The following is a 22,158-nucleotide window of genomic DNA, read 5'->3' as shown; positions in this document are numbered from 1 at the left end:
GATACTTTTTGTGGGGATTAGCCTCACGGGGAGTGGGTTTCATATACTGCTTTTGGGGGACTAGTGGGAGAGGAGTAGTGTCTTTATAGGGAGGAAATTAGTAGTCATATGCCTTGTGGAGGGGGTTTGATGTGCTGCTTTTGGGGGGGGGGGGGTGGACAACAAGTGTTGCGGAGGTTCAATGTGCTAGTCAGAGGGAGCTTAGTTTTGCTGAGGGGTGGTAATGTGATATTTGGAGGGGGGGATAGCCTGGTTTGGGGCTTTTGATGTGCTGATTTGGAGGCAATATGCTGTGGAACACAGCACAGGGGGTCTGAAGATGTCGTGTGTCGAACTGTAGTCCGGATCTGTTCTTCTAGTGGTTTGCCTGCTGAGCCGTGAGTGACATGTGAGAGTCGCAGATGAGATGTAGTTGTGGAGAGATTTCAGTCTCCTTATAAAGGTTACTAAGTGGATCATACTAATTTGGTGTACAGATAAGGCTTCGTTTACATCTGCGTTAGGGTCCTGATGTTCCATCAAAACTTTCCGTCAGAGCGGGACCCTGAACAGTCGACGACGCTATTGCTTCCGGCAAAACGACTGGTCCAGTGCACAACAGAGACTAACGGAAACCACGGGCTCCGGATCCGTCACCGTTGGTTTCCGTCTGTGTCAGTTCAGGGTCCCGCTCTGACGGAAAGTGAGAACGGGACCCCAATGCAAATGTGAACAAAGCCTTAGCTTTAGTTAAAGGGATATTCTATCCAAAAACATTTTATAGCATATCTAGTGTCCAAATCTTCCTATTTATGTCTGGGAGAATAGTAGTAAGTAATAGCTATGCATGTCCCGCTGTTTTACACAACACATATACCTATGTACTATCAAAGTGAATTACTGCAAATGATATACTACTCCTTGGCTAGAAGTACACCTCAGTCTCTATCATAAGGGTTTTTCATGGTCATAATGATGAATTTGGGTCAGGTGCCATTGATTTCAGATCCTCCCACGTTCATTATTCCTAATGTAGTAACATTTTTTTATTTTGTTTTTCTCTGATCTGTTGATTAATGTTTATTGTTACTGTAAAGAAAAACATGGAGAATGCCAATAAGTATGAATCCTTTTCATAGCTACCTATAGGTGGCACTAGAGAGTGGGCTATTTTGCACCCACTTTCCCGGAGAGCATTGCAGACCCTCTGCCTTTCGAGAGCCAGTCCTTTTCATATTAACAAATTATTTTATCACGTCGACCAAAACAAACACGACCTTGTCTTCATCTCTTGGTTTATAGAGCTAGAATGTGGTTTAACTTCTCAAGTGAGTATCTCTCTAAAAGTTACACAACCCCCGGGGGCTATACGGCCAACTAGTGACTATATACTGCCTATGCAGACATGATAATGTCACTGGGGGGGGGATGAAATAACTACCAGTTCTGGAGAGGTCGTCCGTCACGTTATTAACCATCTGTGCACCAGAACAGGGCTTGTCATCTGGCTTTCCCAGACTCCAGAATGGTTCACATTGCCAAGTTATCTGCTGTTACATTCCCTATTCCCAGAACGATTAATAGCGAGACAGATTTAGGACTGGGAGCTGTAATATCAGCATTATTTTGGAGGGGTATGTACATTTAAAGTTGCTCTCTTAGGCCCCATTCACATGAGCGTGAATCTCGTCAGTATGCTGTGCGTTGAAACAACACGCAGCACACGGACCCATTGATTTCAATGGGGCCATTCACACATGCGTGATTTTTCACGCGAGAGTCCGCTACGTGAATCTCACTGCATGTCCTATATTGGTGCGTTATCACTCATCTACGCGCCCATTGAAGTCAATTGATGCGTGAAAACCACGCACTGCACACGGATGCACATGCGTGGGCGGTGCGTGATTTGCGCATTGATTTAGTTGAAAATAAAAAAAAATTGTGCTTTGCGAGGGCGTAAATAACTCATGCCCCTCGCAAAGCACACAGATATGTAACGCAGCACACACGGACCTGTTTTTCACGCGCGTGAATCGGATACGCTCATGTGAATGAGGCCTTATACTGATCGCTGCTTGTGATGGTCTTTTTAGGCCTGGATACACTGCGGCCGAGCTGTCAGTGCCGTCACTTTTCACTTTGGCCCCATTACAATAACCATTCTCTCCTCCGTCTTATCAACACAATCCTGGACGCAGTAAGAGTGAATGCACCAGCTCCAGGATTGTAGTAACTGCACAATACACCTCACACGCTCACCCTAGATTTCCTCTCCACAGACTGTAGTAAAGTCATTGTTCTGCTTCCTCATTCACACCGACCTCATATAAACTCTGCTAGATCTGTAGAATGTCCTCGCTGATCATATACACATCACCTACACGGGGCCCTATGAAACTGATACAGATTTCAGAACATTCCCTAAAAATAACAAACCAAACGTCAGTTCAAGTTCAGAACTGAAAAGCCCCTATGATGATACAAATGACCAGACGTATATTTAAAGGGGGTTTACATAAATAAAGCTAGTTCTGACACTTAGACTTACAGGGGAATTTACTAAAACTGCTGTTACATACGCCAGTCATCATAACGAGCCGATGTGACCTTTATTAAGAGGCGGGCAGACAACTCTTATGTCTTGTCACATCTTCAGCTGTTTGTGCGCCACCGAGTGAAATCGATGCCAGTCAGAAACTGGTGTAGATTTCCGCCAGTTGCTGCCATAAATTAAGGTAAATAAATTAAGTCCCACCCCTCCATCTAGCTCCACCCATTATTATTTTTTTTAAAGTGGTGGAAATAGCCCAAAAATCAAACTTTTTGCGACTCTTAAGCCATTTGCAACTTTTTACACGCAGAAAAGTTGTTAAATTACCTCCCTAAGTGCCTCGATTCCTCACCATTTGCAAGATCTCTGCTTACGGTCAGTGAATTGAAACATGCATTATTCATATTTTTATTTGACCTCGTTTGTGTATAGTTGAAAAAGGAGTCCAGAAGTAGATGAAGTCGCCCGACCCAGCAGTCCCCTAAGCTGCCACACTTCTTCTTTCCATGCTATTTTTCTATGCTCCCAATGGATGGAATCTGCTCTAGATAACACAAAGTGACAATTGCTTTTGCAGCAGCCCAACCATGGATGTTTATTTGCTGCCATTAATTACGTAAACACATTGTGGGAGATATATTAACACTGGGGCACTGTATGAGTGGTGTGCCAGTCTCTCCCCCTTTTTAAATAGTTTTTTTATTTAAAGTTCTGGATTCAATTTCTTTGTATCCTGTATACATAGTAGCGGTATCTTGCACTTAAAGCCAAATCAGTCAGGTCAGCAGGACTGACGGCTCAGCTGTTCCTGCGTCTCTATCCCTATTTAAAAGTTGCATAAAATCACATTATACATAGTATTATTTATATATATTTATAATAAAAAAAAAGAAAAGAATGGAGTTCAAATGGATTACATAGCAATGCCGGGCCGAAACGTGATAAATGACTCGGACGGAGTGCAACTCTAAAGCCCCTCCCACTTTTCATATATAGCGCAGGGGTTTTTTAAGTATTGTGTTCGGCAGGAATGCCATTTTTTATGTATTCATGCCATATAACTAGAGAAAATACATTCAGTAATCTGGCAGGACACTTGAGATGGATAAGGTAAAGTGACGAAGGACGCCTAGCAGCGGCATTGGAGCAATCGTACGTAATTACAGATAAAATTAGCGAGTCCGGTCCGTAGCTGCGAGTCCGGTCCGTAGCTGCGAGTCCGGTCCGTAGCTGCGAGTCCGGTCCGTAGCTGCGAGTCCGGTCCGTAGCTGCGAGTCCCTCATTAGAATATGTATATGATGTTTAGTTACATATGAGAGGTAATTGTGCATCTGCTATCTATACAGGCCGTCTTCTCCTCCGTGTTTTACTTTGCCTCAGTGCCTCTCTACCAAGGATTCCTCATCATTGGGTACGTAGACGATTTTGCCATCAATTATAAAACTGTGAGACGAAGGAAGGGGCCACACACAACACCTGCACTCCATGAGGATAATGAGCAGGGGTGGACACCTTACTGTAAACTTTAGGAGCCAGTCTGATCAGCAAATTTCAAAAAGCATAAGCCGCCTGCCTTCTGAGATTCCAGCCCTGATAAGTGTTGTACAACTTTATTATGATCTTTCTAGGTTTTCAAAAATTTGCTCTACATCCACCTCCGTAGACACACATGGAAGTTGCACAACAGTCATAACCATTGCACGTTCATGTGACCATCATACGATAAAAAATACACAAACTCAAAAGGCAAGTCATAGACACAGAGACTCGGCCTGTCCCAGAGATCAGCAGCGCTAGACTCGTATAATGGTCGCATGGCATCCTGCTCCTAAACAAAACCTATATCATGGCTATTTATTAGTAGATTATACATAGTCCTGTTGGCGAGCGAACCTGCCAGGAGGACAAGACTTCATTTCAATCCAGATAAATATGACCGATTCTCTTGCAGGACACCTGACCCCTTTGCTCACATTTTTTAGTACCTGCCTAATTATTTAAGAATATTTAAAAAGAGGACGCCTTAGCTCCCTGTTAATAACTGTTTTAGTAAATATTTGTATTTCGCATAAAACAACAATTTTGGAGCAAATTTTTTTTGAATTGTGCAGTCTTTCCTCTGTTGCTCCTCCTGGAAATGAATATATAAATTACCCTTGTCAATAGTGTGTCACTACACAGTCGAATCTGTGCTGAGTGTCAACGTGTAGGCACACATCCTATTGACTAAGCCAGTGGTAACAGCCAGTTGTCAATTTATTCATACATTTCCAGGAGAAATAACAGAGGAACGGCACGATGCAGGACTCCAGAATTATTATTTTATGGGGATTACAAGTGTTTTCCAGAACAGACCGGTCAGGAGAGAATACAGATCCTCTTTAGCTTCAGGTTAAGACTTTCACCGCTGAATGAGAATCGTGTGAGTACAATCAAACCCAGCGGCCTCCAGGGAAGTGCGTGGAGTAATACGGATATTTTTCTACGTAAATAACACTATTTTTTTTTTTATAGCCAGTATCTTGCGGCTTAGAAGTCTGAAGGCCGTAAAATAATTAATAGCTTACTATTTTCAATTCTCTTTATTCCGCCCTTCCTGACCGGCCTTGTACAGTATCACGGTTCGCGGGGAGGCCACTCCACCCTGCCCACTTGTTTCAAGAGCGCAGCTCTTTGAATTTTTTGGCCCCTCGGGTCCTGTATGATGTAATCAGGATGAAGAATGGGTAATAGCCAAACCCTCCCAAGCTTGTACGGTGATTGTGGGATTTCTATCAGGAAAAGCCAAAGTCGTGAGTCAGAAACGACTATGAAAAGTAGTTTTTGCACATTAGTCCTGTAAATAGTGTCCCATCATCTATATACTGAGGGATATAGTTTATATCAAGTGAGAGGTTTTAATGGCCCAAAGAGAATCTACAATGGCAGCAGGCTGCGTATTTACTATTGGGTACCCCCCTACGTGCAATGCTTTACCATAGAAGTGTAGCAACAATACCAGGGACCTATGGAGTTTGAAGATTTACCTAGATTCCCAGTATTGAATTAACTGTTGTGGTGCTGGACTATGTATTGTGTCGTTTGCCCCCCCCCCATGTGCGTCCTGCTGCGGACAGATTTGTTTCTCCGTGCAGTAATAGGATTGTTGTCTCTGCAGATATTCCACAATCTACACAATGTTCCCGGTCTTCTCTCTGGTGCTCGATAAAGATGTTAAGTCTGAAGTGGCAATGTTGTATCCGGAGCTGTACAAGGATCTACTAAAGGTAATGAGATTCATCACGTCACTCCATTTGGGTAAGATCAAAGATCCTGTTCACACTGTGAGGCTGTAAACTCTGAAGGGCAAACTGCAACTTTTTTTTTTTTTATATATAATTGTTTTATATACAAATGTAAGCAACATAAAACGTTTGGTTTTGTAAATAGATGAAATGACAGATCCCGATTTAGAGGTTTTTATAGCCCATTACTGCATTTATAGATCTGCTGATTGCTTATTGGAAACAGTCAGGAAGCTGGTGGCAGCCCGCCCCCCTCCTATAATGCAGTTAGTTTTCCTACCTCAAATAGGTCCCTTGACTTTTGCATTACAGATTCTATTACATCGGCCAATTTTGGCCATAACAATGAGCACCGATTAACGAGACAACTCGTTGATCGGCCCTTGTTTGTGCCTTTCACAAGAAGCAATTATTAGTAATGTGTGGATACGAGAGATGGTTACTACGATATCGTCCCCATACATTTCTATCATGTCGGCAGCACGTCTTCATGTTTACACAGGGGGATGCGCTGCCGACAAAGATAATCATTTCTGCCGCATAAACGATACAATCAGCTGATGAACGAGCGTTTGCTGTTTGCACAGAGCAATGATTGGGAACGAGGTCATCTGAACACTCTTTTGTTCGATCATTGACCCAGAACTCGATCCAGAACTGCATTGATAATTCTGCTGACTATTAGAAACAATCAGCAAGCTGACAAAGTTTTTCTACATACAGCAGGATTAGGCTATGATTTTCAGTCAATAAAAAGTCAATAAAAAACGGCTCAAGAAGTGACATGCACTTCCTTTTCGCGGGCTTCTTTTTTACGCGGCCGTTTTTCAAAAGGGCCGCGTTTTAAAAAAACGGCCTGTCGGAACAGAACACTGTTTTTCCCATTGAAATCAATGGGCAGAAGTTTGGAGACGTTCTGCTTCCGATTTTTCGTCCGTTTATGGCCAGAAAAACAGCCGAAAATAAGCAGTGTGAACATACCGAAGGTCTCTTGCGCATGACCGTTGTGCCACTCGGGATGTTTTTCACGGCATCCGAGTGGCACCCGATCATCTTTACGGACCCATTCACTTTAGCGGGTGAATGGGGTCCGTGAAAAATGGTCCGAGTCTCCGATCCGAGGAAAGATGGAACATGTCCTATTATTCCTTGGATCAGTGACGGGACTCGGACGGCGCACACGGTCGTGTGCATGAGGCGTAACTCTACAGTGCCTGGTACAAAGTAACACTTCCCAGAATGAGAATTACTAGACCAGGAACCAGCAGGGTAGTCTGGGAGATTTCAGTTCTGAAGTTGCAGCATTATAACGTCCGCTCTGGTATATAATACAGGCTGTGACTAGTACAAGGTAAGACATGCAATATATTTCGTGTTTTTCTTTTCCCTGTAGACTAATACACAAGTGTCAGGAATAATTCTCGTAGTCTCGGCACACGCTTAAATACTTCTCTCTTCTCTCTTTGCTTTTCCAGGGACGGCCGCTGTCATACAAAACATTTCTTATTTGGGTATTGATCAGCATTTATCAAGGTATGAAGTGAAATGCCAACGTTGGATAACAAAACACATATAGTCAGCAAATATGAAATCCAACATCGATTTAATATGAGGTTTATATATGAAGTTTGCTGATGACGGATCTCGTTATGGATTAAAAATTCCAATTATGTCAGAAACATTCGAATAACCTAAAAATACATAATCCTTGCACTGGGTATTATGTGTTAATGAGCTGGTTTGTAGGCAGTATAAGGGTGTATTTACATGTTTTCTTTGTTACGATTTTCGTAATTGCGGCAAAACCACGCAATTTTTGAAAAAAAATAAAAACCAGCAAAAATAGGTCTCCTGTAAACACACTCATAATGAGCCACCAGTCTTAAAGCAGGATTAAATGATGCACTCAAAGTACAGATGAGTCCTCCCTTAACTTATCTCGAAAGCTGAGCTGTATGGCGCAAAATGCTAACCGATCATGTAAAACAAAGTATACCTCCCATAGATGCCACCTGTCGCCCATAGAATCCCATGTTAAAAGACGTATACTTTCTTTTTACTGGATGGCTGTGTGAGACGCCTCTGATGGACGCCATCTGTTGGCCATAGACGCCCATGCTAAACAAAAGCTAAAAGTATACTTCTTTTTTTTTTTTTTTTTTTACTGGATTCCATGAGATTGTATTGAATTGGTATCATCACAAATTGTAAAACTTAGGCCCCATGCACACGAAGGTGCTTTGGCGGCCACAATTCCCCCAAAAATCCACGGGAGAATTGCGGCCCCATTCATTTCTATGGGCCCATGCAAACGACCGTGGTTTCCACGGCCCGCGGGTGACACTCCGCGGCAGTCTGACCCGAAAATCACGGCCGTGAACATGGCTACGGTCGTGTGCATGAGGCCCTAACACAATACATAAAAGTTAAAGTTAAGGGTGGACATCTGTACTAAACTGATTATAATAGGAATACCAGATCAGTCAACAGCAGCTGTAATTCCAGGTAACAGATTTTATTTCTACACTATAAAATAAAGATGCTGGATTTTACATTTGCTAACTTTATAACCGATGTTTCTTAATAATTAAAGGGGTTATCCGGGTTTTTAAAATTGATGGCCTACCCTTAGGATAGGCCATCAATATAAGATCGTGGGGGTCTGAATCTCGGCACCACCATGATCATCCGTTTGAGGGGGCCGTGGTTCTCGTACTCAAGTGAATGGGACATTGGTGCAAGAACCAAGTAAACAATGGCCCCGTCAAATAGCTGATCGGTGAGGGTGCCAAAAGTCGAACCCTATTGGGGTTGGCCATCGATTTAAAAAAAACCTCTGATAACCCGTTTAAGCTTCTAAAATCCTGTATTCGTATCTGTAATGTTGCTTATCTAACGTAACCACCCCCCTCTCTACAGGGAGCATCATTATGTACGGAGCGCTGCTGCTCTTTGAGTCGGAGTTTGTCCATATTGTGGCCATTTCCTTCACATCCCTGATCCTAACAGAACTGCTGATGGTGGCACTAACCATTCAGACGTGGCACTGGCTGATGATCGTGGCCGAGCTCCTCAGTCTCTCCTGTTACATCGCCTCCCTCGTCTTCTTACATGAGTTTATAGGTAAGAAGCATCACCTTTTAAAACCAGAGCGAATGCCATGATTTCTGTGTAACGGTTGGTTCGCTTGCTTCATCGTAGTATGACCAAACAGAAAACGCATGGAAAAACTGTTAAAGAGGAACGGTCATCAGTAGTTCAGAGAAGCACAATTTCCTACCTCCCATCATGGGCACTATCCTGATCTCAGTGTAAGGCCACATTCACATTGCGCTTGTGCTATCCGCCGAGCGCATAAGTTTTTAAACACAGACCAAAATAATATCAGTTTGTTGAAAGTACTGAAAAGTGCCGTCTGTCACGCTATTCTGTACTTCAAAAATAGGTATACGCGACGTAACGTTTTTTTTTAGCATGGATCTCAATGGACAACGTATGCAAAGGTAATGCTATACGTTTGTTGCTGTTTACATACAGTAAATCTATCCGTTTTTGTTTTTTTTCCTATCAGTGTTCACGTTTAAAAAAAAAAAAAAAAGGACATACTTTTTTTTAGGTAAGTAACGGGCAGAAACGTACACCGATGTATGAGTATACGCTAAACTTGCACGCTATAAAAAAACAGAAAATGGTACACAGTTGTATACGCTTTCAATGGTCCATGTTTTTTTTTTTTTTTTTAAGTATATACGCTCGGCGGTTAGCAGAAACGCGATGTGAATGGGGCCTAATTTGTACCCCAATCCTGTTTTTACTTTCAGAGTTATGAGCCATTTTCTGATTATGCTAATTAGGCTGTACTAGCCATAGGGGCGGTAATTCGGAGGTTTCACTGCTGGCGGTGTTTGTGTTGGTTGTATGATGCTTCTCCCAGGCACAGCGTGATTTCAGCTTCTATCGCGAGACATTGCCCCCAGTGAAACCTCAGCATTACCGCCCCTTTGGATAGTACAGCCTAATTGGCATAATCAGAAAATGACTCAAAGTAAAAAATGGATTGGGATACACATCACACTATGATCAGCGTGACAGCGCCTCTGACGTGAGGGCTTTACTAAGCTGGTGAAAGATCCTCTTTAAATCTGCATAGATTTGGCACACATGGTTCCCCCTCCCTTTCAGAAGACACTGGAATTTGTCATGAGACATGGGACAGGTTCACTCCAGCAATGGCCGCACACGCCTGTAAGCTTTGAATGTTGCTGTGTGCATGTTGTGGTCCCCACTGCCAGAGAATAGCATAGACATCAATATCTAAGTAGAACAGCATTACAGACTTGGTTTATTGGCTCAATAGGAGCAGGTGATACAAACGTAAGACATATAGTCCTTCATCGGGCTGAGAATGGCGGCTGGTTCAGGACGCATCCATCATGATGGGTTGTAAAGAATCACCAATTGTGGACTTGGCCAAAGATAAAACTATCATTAATGAATGAATCTGACCACTTCTATTCGCTCTATATTCTACACTTCCGGGAGTGAACAGAACTGAGAGGTCTGATATTTTTGTAATTTTTTGGGAGGTAATTTCTGTCCATCATTCGTTCTCTCTACTGTCCTGGTGTAACCCTGACATCCTGTGACATTTGGTGGTTGTACATTAACGACCTGTGCAATCAGACAATACACGATTCTGGGAAATGTTAGAGGGGTCGGTCGGATTAGGCAAATTAATGTTGTTTTTTTGGATAATTAAACATTATACAACCATTACAATATACTTTCTATATTCATTCATCACGGTTGTCAAGATCTCTGCTTGTTGTTATTCAGTAGGAACATTCATTGTTTATTTCCAGTGGATAAAATTCTGTCCATAGTCATGTGATGGACCTACAGGTGAACGGCTCGTTACAGGGTCATGTGATGGATGCACAGGTGCTCGGATAGTTACAAGACACAGGTATGATACACATAATGTAACGAGCCGTGCACCTGTGTGTCCATCATATGACTATGGACAGAATTTTATCCACTGGTAGTAAACAAAGAATGTTCCTACCGAATAACAACGAGTTGAGATCTTGAAAACTACGAGGAATGAATATAGAAAGTGCATTGTAACGGCTGTATAACGTTTAATTGTACACAAAAAATCAATTTGCTGAAAATGGACAACAATATAAAACAAAATTCTGATATTTACTCGACCAGTAATTAAATAATTTCACTTTTCAACTTTTTATTTTGTTATTACAACCGTATAAAAAGGAAATAAACGGCGTAAGATAAGGGTACAGGGAGAACGCGGGGTCTGAGAACTTGTCTCAATCTTTTTTGAAGAACCTCCGGCACAAGGACAAAAATCCATATAGAATAACTGATCATAGACAGGGACCCCACTGATTCCATGTTGTACCAACTTGTCTGACAATGCATCGTTACCCCCATCTGGTGTATGTAACTCCCATTGTGTATCTCAGTCTAGTACGGCACAGAATCATCCGCTCATCTCTTCTAGCTCTTACACGGTCGTCACTACCTGTTGCTTTTTATGTTTCAGATGTTTACTTCATTGCCACCCTGTCCTTCCTGTGGAAAGTGACTGTCATTACGCTGGTCAGCTGTCTCCCCCTCTACGTCCTCAAATACCTGAGGAGGAAATTCTCTCCTCCCAGCTACTCCAAACTGACGTCCTAGAAGCCCAGTCAATGTGGTCACCACCAACGCTGCTTTTATGGATAAGGGATAAAGACGTTTAATGAAAACGATCAAAGGTTATTGATCATTCCTCTGTGGGAAGAAACGATACAGGGTTTATCTAGACTCATATTATGGCTTAAAAAGTGCCGGACTAAATGTTACAGGGCGTTATGCCTGCGAGCAAAAAAAAAAAAAAAAGAGAGAATAACAATACACTGGGCCAGAAGATCTCACTATCCACCTCCCTCTGATAATCTGCTTGGTAGAAAAAGCCTTCTGCTGGACTGGGCATCCATGGCTGACCTCCAGGGCTGACCTCCAGGGCTGACCTCCAGGGCTGACCTCCACGGCTGCTGTGACTTGCATTTACGTCCGTTAAGATCTGTTTTGTCCCTGTAAAGTCGATCAACAGCAAATATGTTCTCGCAAAAAAAAATAATAATAATTGTGTATATGATGTTACAGACAATAGGAGTAATACAAAGACAGGTAAGTCCATAGAAGAGACTGGAAGCCAGTGACCGAAATATGGCACTTTGAAGAGCTGGCATGGCTACCGCCTGGTGACGTAGTAGTGTGTGTCAGCATGTATATTTCTATTACCATTTCGTATATGAGGTCGGTCATGATGTATGTCCTGTATATCCCTAGTGGATGAACTACTGACATTGTAAAGTAAGAGCCACTTGCTGATAAAATACAGATGTGACGCCCCTGCAGCTATTACTACACGGGAGCATGGCCCCAACAATTCCCTGCAGCGCCTCTTATCTACACAGACATGGCCTCACCCCAATATTCTCTCTTGCCAAGTGCCAAACTGAATGCGTACTTTGCCAATATTTTAGATGGTGTCAGTACTGGACACTGCGTGGCTTCATTTCTGCATGTTTTATGCTCTTTCCCGGTCGCCATGTATACACTGCACCTTCTCCTACACGCAGTACATTGCTTAATCCCGTTGAATAGTCAGTCCTCTGCATGTGCGTGTGGATAATGAACTATAGAATCTGGGTAAACAAGACAAAACTTGGCAGAAAGAGTATATCAGAGTCTGCTTGATACGGGTAGCACAACGCCATTTCTCTCTTTGCCGCAATGTGTCCATGAGCACTTTATGGCCAGGAAAACAAAAAAATCATAGATTTGACAGGTCAGATTATATGACTAGTTGTTGGGATCATTGTCATAGGTGTCCACTGGGAATATTCATAAGTAATGGGCATCAGAACTGAGCCAATAGTAAAGATCTATATACGTGGGTCTGCGCGTGGCCCCCGAGGACTGCAGTTTGACAGAAGCATTCCTAGTACAAGATGTGAACCACGTGAAGCCATACACAGACTTGCTGTAACGGGACAGTCTATAGGAATACGTTGTGTTGTATGTACAGGCAATGGTCTGACCGCTGTATCATAAAACATCAAGGAAAATATGTGGGGTTACACAAGTGCAACTAAAGTCTGTGCGCAGCCCCAGGGACTTCAATCGTGTCAGTCAACTTCTAGTTAATAGGAATGGTTCTGCTCCGTTATCTCACATGAATGTCCAAGTTCAGGCAGCACGTAGTCATCGGGACGATCAAACACTATGTTCCTTCTAGACAAGTAGGGATTACATGGACTGTAGAAATGGCTGCTGTACTGTGTGTTACCGGTCACTATAAAGGGAAGAGCAATCCGAGCAATACTTCATTTTATTGTTCAGTCACAGCCGGTCACGTCGTTCCTTTGGTCTTATTTCTGTGTGCACCTTCTGTAGGGTAAATCTGAATTTTGATGTACTGCTGATTGATGTGTTGTGGCGCTGATGATTTTGTAACCTAATGTACAGACTTCTAATGTATTTCATGACCTTATTTATTGTTCTGTGGATTAAATAGAACGCCCGGCTGAAAACTGAAAAGGGACCCGTAAATAAAACTACTTTCTGCAGAAACGTCTCCTTTTCTGTTCATTTATGTGAATACAAATGAAAAGATCTGTAAGTGCCGAGTGTTTGTAAAACTGACTTTTCCCTGTGACCATTAGGTGGCGCTTGAGAACCAAAACTTCTATAGTAAATGACTGATTCCAGAACCAGTAAGCCCCAGAGTTCCCGACTGTCCCGAGAATGGCTCCAGTGGTCAGTGACGCTGCTTGTTGTTTTCCTGAGCGGTGCAAAAGTAAAAATGTTTAGTCTGGGTTTATATGTAGAAATTATTATCCAATGGAGAAAATGTCTGGTTGTAATAGTATGTCTATGTGTAAATAGTCACAATGCTCTCATCTTTATCTGACCTGAAAACATTTCCCTGATGTGATGACCGGTATCTCTACATTAGGTATATGTGAAAGGCTGTGTTCACATTTGTTTGCCGCAATTTTCTGAAAATCGCCGTAAAATGGTTACGGTTTTACAGCAATTAAAAAAAAGTTTTCACTGTGACATGTGAACAAAACCCCAGGCCCCACGCACAAAAATCTCCGTAATTGCGGATCGTGATATGGTCCGCCATTACGGACTCATTCGGTTCTATTGGGCGCGGACACCTTTCTGTATCACTATGGATAGGTTTCCTTCCCTTAGAACCGTGCCAGGAATTTTGAAGCATGTCCTACTTTCGTATTTTACGGGCCATGCTCCCATACTCTAAAGGGAGCACGGCCAAAAATGTGGCCCATGGCCGGCCGTGCCCACAATTGCGAGGCGTGATTTCGGGGACGGCCGTGGGCATGAGACCTAACACAATATAATAGCAAATTACGGTATATAGATTTGTATCCGCTGCACCTGGCCCACATGATGGATTGGAGGGGACTCACCATTAGGTCAATTAAGTCTCCGTTTTGTACAGAGCTGTAGTAGGATATTCATTCAAGTGCATGCGGCCTCTACTGTATGGACCTCTGAATGCCTCAGATTTCATAAGCATCCAGCAGAAAAAAAAGTGACTGCTCTATTAGGATGGTGTATGTACCGAGGTATAGGGAAGCATTGCTGCTATAGGATGATACAGGCACCTTCTGATAGATTAATAGATGCGCCGGTTACAGAAGTTCTGAAAGTGTTCACTAAAAATTTGATATAAATCCCAGTAGATTGATGCGTACCTACTACTCGCTCTCTGCAGCCTTGACTGCTTTTTAGTTGTGCTCCATTAGGATACAGCTATGATCAGTGCCACCAGGCTTAGCTGCCTTGTCTGTTGAAGTCTCATGCACACGACCAAACCACGGGTCCGTTGTGCCACAAAAAAACCTTGTTGTGCATCCGTGTCTCATTTGGACTCACGGATCGACAACAATTCATCAGTATTCGTGAAATCCAGACTGTAAAATGGCACAACCGGAGTTTTTGTGGTTCAGATTTGCAGCCCCCGCAACGATCCGTGTAAATCACAGTTGTGTGGACGGGGCCATGGAAAAGAATGGGTCCGCAATTTATCCGAAAAAATTGCAGCTGCAAAAGTATGGTCGGGTGCATGAGGCCTTATGGAGTCCGGAATCCAGCTCCTGTCTCATCAGTAGCTCAGGCTGCTGCTGTCCTTCTACCATGATTTACACTGCAGCTTTGCTTATTCAGATTAGCAGGAAGTCGGTACATGGAGATCTGATTTTCTTTATAGCAAGAACAGAAATACTATAAAACTACAAGTAACTAAATGTCCATTGATAAAGACCCAATAATTAGGAAACTGCTGCACATAGACTGAGGGGAATGTTACTCCATAATCTGCCTTATGAATGTGCTATAGCTGGAACCACACGGGACTTCAAGTCTAAACTGACCATACATACCACGACCCCAGACTGATGGTCCACAGCAATAAAGATAAATGAGCGGTTGCTATGGGTGACATCAGAGATTTTGCTATTGTTGGGGCTTTCCTGGGCTGTAGTGTCAGCAGACACGTTAGTCATCATAAAATAGTGATGAGTAATAGAGACTTCTTAAAATGTTTATTCACTGTTTCCCTTCCTTGTCTATGATCCTCCTTCACCTTCACTATATTTGTTGGGTTTGTGTTGGAAAAAAGCTCTTGGTTTCCAGTCCCTGCAGTTAAAGGAGAGACGACTATTATATAACACGGTACGTGCCCAGGAGATCTTATATCAACCAAAGGTCACATCATAATACCCATAAAACACACCGATATAGAGTGGTCAGCAAGTCCCCGTCCGTCAGTTCCATCCTCATCACAGCAGTAACACTGTCCGCATATACTGGGGCCTCCTTATGGCAGTAACTTGTATGAACAGCTATTACAGGAGGTCCCAATGATTCCAGCCACCCACACGGTGTAGCTGAATTTGACAATGGTTCTGTTCCCCTTTGTCTGTTCTTCTAGACTTTCATGGACTGCAGCGCAGTTCTAAACTCTGGGCTGGATCTAAAGTTCTGTTCTTCAAGATCCTTCTGGCTCATGAATCGAATGCCAGAACTACATAACACCTATAAAGTTGTGCCCATACAATGCGGCTCCACATAATAATACAGGATCTATGGAGATGGTACACAACACCCTTGGGCGGCCATCAGCGGGTTGTCACTTATCTGTTACGGTTAGAGCCTTACAATTACTCAGTCTAAATATTAAGACAACAAAAAAAGTTAATTCCAGGACATATTACCACATTTTTTTTATTTGGAAATATTAAGTCCAGCTACAAGCAAAAAAAAGACTAAAAAAAAAAATACAGAGACTGGCCTACAAAAGGCAAAAGAGAAGGTATTCCTGGAATGGTTCTGTAATTATCACAGTGACCGACCCTGCAGTGCAGATCTAAATGACAGTGACCTGTCCACTTATACGAGAAGGAAAAAGATAGAGTATTTTATACTGGATGGTACAGCTTCCCCTGATAGCACAGAGTAGTCATGTGATCTTACTCTACTATATTATACTCCGGAGCTGAACTCACTATTCTGCTGGTGGAGTCACTGTGTACATACATTACTTATCCTGTACTGATCCTGAGCTACATCCTGTATTATACACCACTAGCAGAATAGTGAGCGCAGCTCTGGAGTATAATACAGGATGTAACTCAGGATCAGTACAGGATAAGTAATGTATGTACACAGTGACTCCACCAGCAGAATAGTGAGCGCAGCTCTGGAGTATAATACAGGATGTAACTCAGGATCAGTACAGGATAAGTAATGTAGGTACACAGTGACTCCACCAGCAGAATAGTGAGCGCAGCTCTGGAGTCACTGTGTACATACATTACATTACTTATCCTGTACTGATCCTGAGTTACATCCTGTATTATACTCCAGAGATGCACTCACTATTCTGCTGGTGGAGTCACTGTGTACATACATTACATTACTTATCCTGTACTGATCCTGAGTTACATCCTGTATTATACTCCAGAGCTGCACTCACTATTCTGCTGGTGGAGTCACTGTGTACATACATGGCATTAATTTTTCTGTACCGATTTCGAGTTACAGCCTGTATTATACTCCAGAGCTGCAGTCACCATTCTGCAGGCGTCTATCTCCTAGCAGTCCTTGCTTTTCAGAGTCTGCAGAATGCTCGCTTTCATGATTTGCTTTCTGGGAAGTGTTATCTTCACAACAGGCACTGTGCAATTATCTAATGTAGTAAAAACTGCCCCACCTCCATTATAAGAGCTCTGCTAAGGTGGTAGGGGAGTGTCTGTCCACAAACTCGCTGACTATTTCAAATCTCAAAACAGCAGAATTGTGAGTGCAGCTCTGAAATATTAGACGGGCTGTAACTGAGGACCAAGATAAGTAATGAAGTAATGTATTTATATGTAGATTATATTGGTATATTAAGTGTAAAATAGTGTTCAGATGGACATAGCCTTTAAGCCTTGATTTCCTCAGTTCTTGGGGCACTCCACCCCAGCTGACAAACAGCTTAGACATATTTCAGGTATGAGGTCTTCACTTGCCCAGCATTAAATATAGATAAGACTTTGGGCCAGTTGGGTATTAAGTGCACCTACTTTGCAGAAATTTCCAAGAATTCCGCTATGAAATCGTTCACCTCATTTTTCCACATAAACACGGTTTGAATCTGTCTTTCCATTGAAACGGTTCGGTATTCAGCAAAAGAAGAAGGGCTGGAACCGCTCTCCAAAGTCATAAACTAATAATCCGTCCTATGACAAAACAGGGAATTTTCCAAGGCGCTCTGCTTATACATTTTATGCTTTGGAACTTTAAGGCTGTGCAAAATGTTCATATAGTTCACTGAAGTAACAATAAAGTAAAAAATACCTTTTAATTAGTAACTAGTTAAAAACAGGGGTAACACACCACTGTGACATAAGCCCCACCGTGATTGTTAAAAAACGTATTAAACAAAAAACACTGAGTCATTGTGATACATCTAACTCGGTGTTTATAACAATATTATGTCTGGAAACAGCATATATCCAGGGCACATCAGTAGTACAATCCCAAAATAAAGCACAGGCGTCCGAATAGATCGGGTCTCCTAGTGCTGGGTGTAACACGATATGACTATCCCCAATGCAAACATTCCATAAACAGTACAACGACCCTACGCGTTTCAGGTACTCATCCTCAGGGGTCCGTATAATGGTAACTCTGGCCTTCACACCAGCGATAGAATCCTTTAACAGCAGATATTCTGCTGTGCGTCACGGCAAAGATGCACGTATTGATGTCAACGGCATACTTCATTGCAGGCGCTACGTTACTATAAACGCTAAACTCCACCCCTCGTATTCTAGCGGCAAACATGAACTGACCAATCCCCACACCCTCACGATTAGTGACACCTGCCCATGTGACCCCCCGCCGTCAGCTGACAACCAGGGGTCATCATCGGCCGCATCAAACCGCACGCGCAGGCGCAGTAGAAGTCAGGGACAATTCGCCCAGACTGCCAAAATAGGAGAAGGTAAGCGCTACACGATAATGGATTGTAAGTAAATCTCGCGGGACAGTTAAACACCGCAAGTAGGCTACCTCACAAAGCAACTAAAAATGTAATTAATCACATGTAGGGTGGAAGGAAATACGATCCCTCATGACATGGGGGACCGAGAGACGATCGCCGTTAAAAAACGGCAGACCAATAGGGCCATCTCAAACCTACATGTGTTAGGCAAAAATGAACTCACCCACCCCCTGGGCAACCCAAGGGAGATAGGTCGTCCATACGGAGTGTTAAATAAAACATGTATAATTAGTCTGCTCATTTAAACCTGCTGGATGTATGCATTCCAGTCTGTGGATCCATTGTGCTTCTTTGCGTAAAATCAGGTTATCCCAATCACCTCCTCTTTTGGGGGGTCTAACAAGTTCAATAGCTTGAAACTTTAAACATGCTGCCTGGCCTTGGTGTTTGGCATGCACATGCTTAGATATTGGGGTGTCCCTATCATGGACAATATCTCCAACATGCTCCCTAATACGGCGACGAAATTGTCGTGCTGTTTTTCCCACATAGTTAAGGGGGCATGGACATGTGATTAGGTAGACCACTCCCGCAGTCTTGCAATTGACATAATCCCGAATAGTGTATTGTTTCTGTGTGGTGACGCTAGTGAAGCTATTACCTTTAAAAATAAAATCACAGGCTTTACAACTACCACACCTAAAGGTGCCTGGTATTTGTCTGTCCAGCCACGTGCCCCTAGGTGAAATGGGGTCAAAACAGCTGTGCATGACTCTGTCCCTTATATTTTTCCCTCTCCGATAGGTGACAGACGGCCTCTGTGTGATTTGATCTACCAGATCTGTATCAGAACTGAGAATACGCCAATACCTATTCAGTATCTGCATAATATCATTTTGTTTGGAATCATAGGTACCTATGAGTCTTGTGACCTGTTCTTCTTTCCGTTTTTTAGGGACCAGAAGACATTGCCTATCAGCATCCCTTGCTCCCTCATAGGCCTTCCTGATAACCCTCTCGGGGAAACCTCTGTCCTTCAATCTTGTTTTGAGCTCCTTGGCCTGGAACTCAAAATCACCCATAGAACTACAATTCCTACGTACTCTCATAAATTGGCCTTTTGGTATGCCACTTTTGAGGGAATGGGGATGACAGCTATTCCATTGCAGGAAACTATTAGTTGCTGTTTCTTTCCGATGTACCTTGGTGCGGATTGTGCCATCTGATGTTTTTGTGATTTTCAAATCTAAAAAAGACAATTCTTTCTCACTGATCTCACATGTGAATTTAAGTCCTACATCATTCTTGTTGAGGGCTGCTACAAAATTATGGAACTCATCCGCTGTAGAGTTCCAGAGGATCAACACGTCATCAATATATCTAATCCATAATCCAACAGATGAAGTCCAATTGACAAATTTGTCCCCAAAGACAATTGTCTCCTCCCACCAGCCAAGAAATAAATTTGCATAGGTGGGAGCAGCAGGACTCCCCATTGCAGTACCACATTTCTGATGGAAAATTTTGTCTTCAAAAATAAATATATTTCTTTCAAGAACAAACTGTAATAACTGCATGACAAACTGGTTATGAGCTACAAACTGGGTACCTCTAGATCCCAAATAGTACTCGACCGCTTTATAGCCACATTTGTGCGGTATGGATGAATACAACGCCTCGACATCCAGACTCGCCAAAATTGTATCTTTCTCCAGGGAAATGCCATCAATCTGTTTCAGGACATCCATTGTGTCACGCACATATGATGTGAGACTCAAAACAAAGGGACGCAACACTTGGTCAACATACGTGCTCACATTTTGAGTTAAATTATTTATGCCTGAAACAATAGGTCTGCCACGTAAAGGAGGATAACCTTTGTGGATTTTGGGCAGGCTATAGAAACACGCCATAACAGGAAATTGTGGGTATAAAAACCCAAATTCCCCTGCACTAATCAAAGATCTGCTCTTTGCATCACTCAAAATGCTCAGCAACTCTTTCTTGAATAATGCCGTGGGGTTATCCTTTAAAATGGTATAGCAGTCATGGTTAAATAAAATGTCCTCACACATCTTCTTATAGCCATCCCTGCTCATGACCACAATGTTCCCACCTTTATCGGATGATTTGAGAACAATATTCTCTTTTTTCTCTAAAGTGGTCAGAGCTAATCGTTCAGACCAAGACAAGTTATTATCCATTCCCCTGCTATCCTGACTGAGACTTTTGATCTCATCTCCCACCATATCCACAAATAAATCCACATTGGTAAAGTCTCCTATAGGTGGCAATTTCCTACTCTTCATTTTAAGGTTGGTGAAGGGACCTATACCTGGAGTGCGTCCAGATTCCTCTAATAGCCCCTCAAGGGCCGAAAGACCTTCCATATCAGACTCCTCTAGGCCTAATTCCATGCATTTTTTTCTATTATGGTGTTTAAAAAATTTTATCCATTTAAGTTTGCGAGCAAATAAATTGAGATCTTTTATCCACGAAAATGAGTCAAATTTAACTGTAGGGACAAAGGAAAGTCCCTTTTCTAATAGTGTAATCTCTGATGCACTCAAATTATATTCAGAAAGGTTAATGATTTGAAGCCTATCCATGTTATTCCCCTTCACTAATCCTTTTGACCCCTCAGCATATAGCGGGAAATGGGAGGATTGTTGGCTAAAAAATTATTGCCACTATTAGAAGAGGCTCTCCCACGGCCTCTATTTCTACTTCTTGCTCCTCCCCTAAATTTATGTTTCCCACCACTACCGCCAAAGAATGGGCCCACTCTTTCAGAGTCTGTAGTTTCACTCTCTGATGTGGAAGGGTCAGATTCCCTCGGCCCCCTATTGGTCTGTTGATATTGCTGTTGTTGTGTAGTGACAAAATCATACGCTTTTTTCTCCCTAAATTCCTGTAGGTCTCTCTGGAATTGGAAGTGTTTTCGTTCCTTAAGATGATTAGTAAACCTTTCCAAAGTTTGTTGGAGGATTTTGTCCTTTTTTTCAAAACCTGGGGTATCTACCAAGGACTTGGCTGCCTCAATCTCTTTTTTAAGCTCAACACTAATAAGGTCAAACTGGACTTTTTCTTCCTCTACCAAGATCTGCATCAGCCTAAGTGAGCTCCCTGTAATCTCCTGTTCCCACCTTTCTTTAATATTAGCGGTTTTTAATCTTAATGCTGGGACAATGGGGACCCTGAGACCTCTGGGAACTATCTTATTCTTTAAATAGTTTTCCAGACTCTGGATCTCCCACCAACTTCTAGTATAATCTTTGTGCAGTCTATTAAGATTTTTAAAGGTGGATTTGAGAGATGCACCCTGAACTGTATACGTCAGTTCACACTCTGAAAAGACGCTTTTGGCCTCACTCATCCACCCATCTGTGTTTAATTCAGAAAGTGCAAAGGCTGCCATACCTAGATAAACTGAAATTATTAACTGTATGGATTAAATGTAATTTCACTGTCTAGTTTGATAGAAATCTAATTGTGCTCCCACAATATGAGTAAATTATATAGTTCACTGAAGTAACAATAAAGTAAAAAATACCTTTTAATTAGTAACTAGTTAAAAACAGGGGTAACACACCACTGTGACATAAGCCCCACCGTGATTGTTAAAAAACGTATTAAACAAAAAACACTGAGTCATTGTGATACATCTAACTCGGTGTTTATAACAATATTATGTCTGGAAACAGCATATATCCAGGGCACATCAGTAGTACAATCCCAAAATAAAG

The 22,158-nt window shown here is 42.4% G+C and overlaps 2 protein-coding genes across 4 annotated transcripts in view; one reads left to right on the top strand and one right to left on the bottom strand.

The window, feature by feature from the left end:
• ATP9A (ATPase phospholipid transporting 9A (putative)) overlaps positions 1-13,461 on the top strand; it is a 75,920-nt gene extending 62,459 nt beyond the window's left edge. Inside the window, exons 24-28 of the mRNA XM_075845412.1 lie at positions 3,880-3,944; positions 5,691-5,799; positions 7,293-7,350; positions 8,737-8,940; positions 11,384-13,461. Of these exons, the coding sequence (XP_075701527.1) occupies positions 3,880-3,944; positions 5,691-5,799; positions 7,293-7,350; positions 8,737-8,940; positions 11,384-11,520 (573 nt within the window). The 3' untranslated portion in view covers positions 11,521-13,461. The remainder of the gene's footprint in view (positions 1-3,879; positions 3,945-5,690; positions 5,800-7,292; positions 7,351-8,736; positions 8,941-11,383) is intronic.
• TSHZ2 (teashirt zinc finger homeobox 2) overlaps positions 1-22,158 on the bottom strand; it is an 863,437-nt gene that overhangs the window by 786,844 nt on the left and 54,435 nt on the right. The gene's annotated exons all lie outside the window — the stretch shown is intronic.

This window comes from Rhinoderma darwinii, chromosome 13 (assembly GCF_050947455.1).
Source record: "Rhinoderma darwinii isolate aRhiDar2 chromosome 13, aRhiDar2.hap1, whole genome shotgun sequence".
Lineage (NCBI taxonomy): Eukaryota > Metazoa > Chordata > Amphibia > Anura > Rhinodermatidae > Rhinoderma > Rhinoderma darwinii.
Note: the sequence above shows the minus strand (reverse complement) of the source record. Positions and strands in the feature narration are given on the sequence as shown.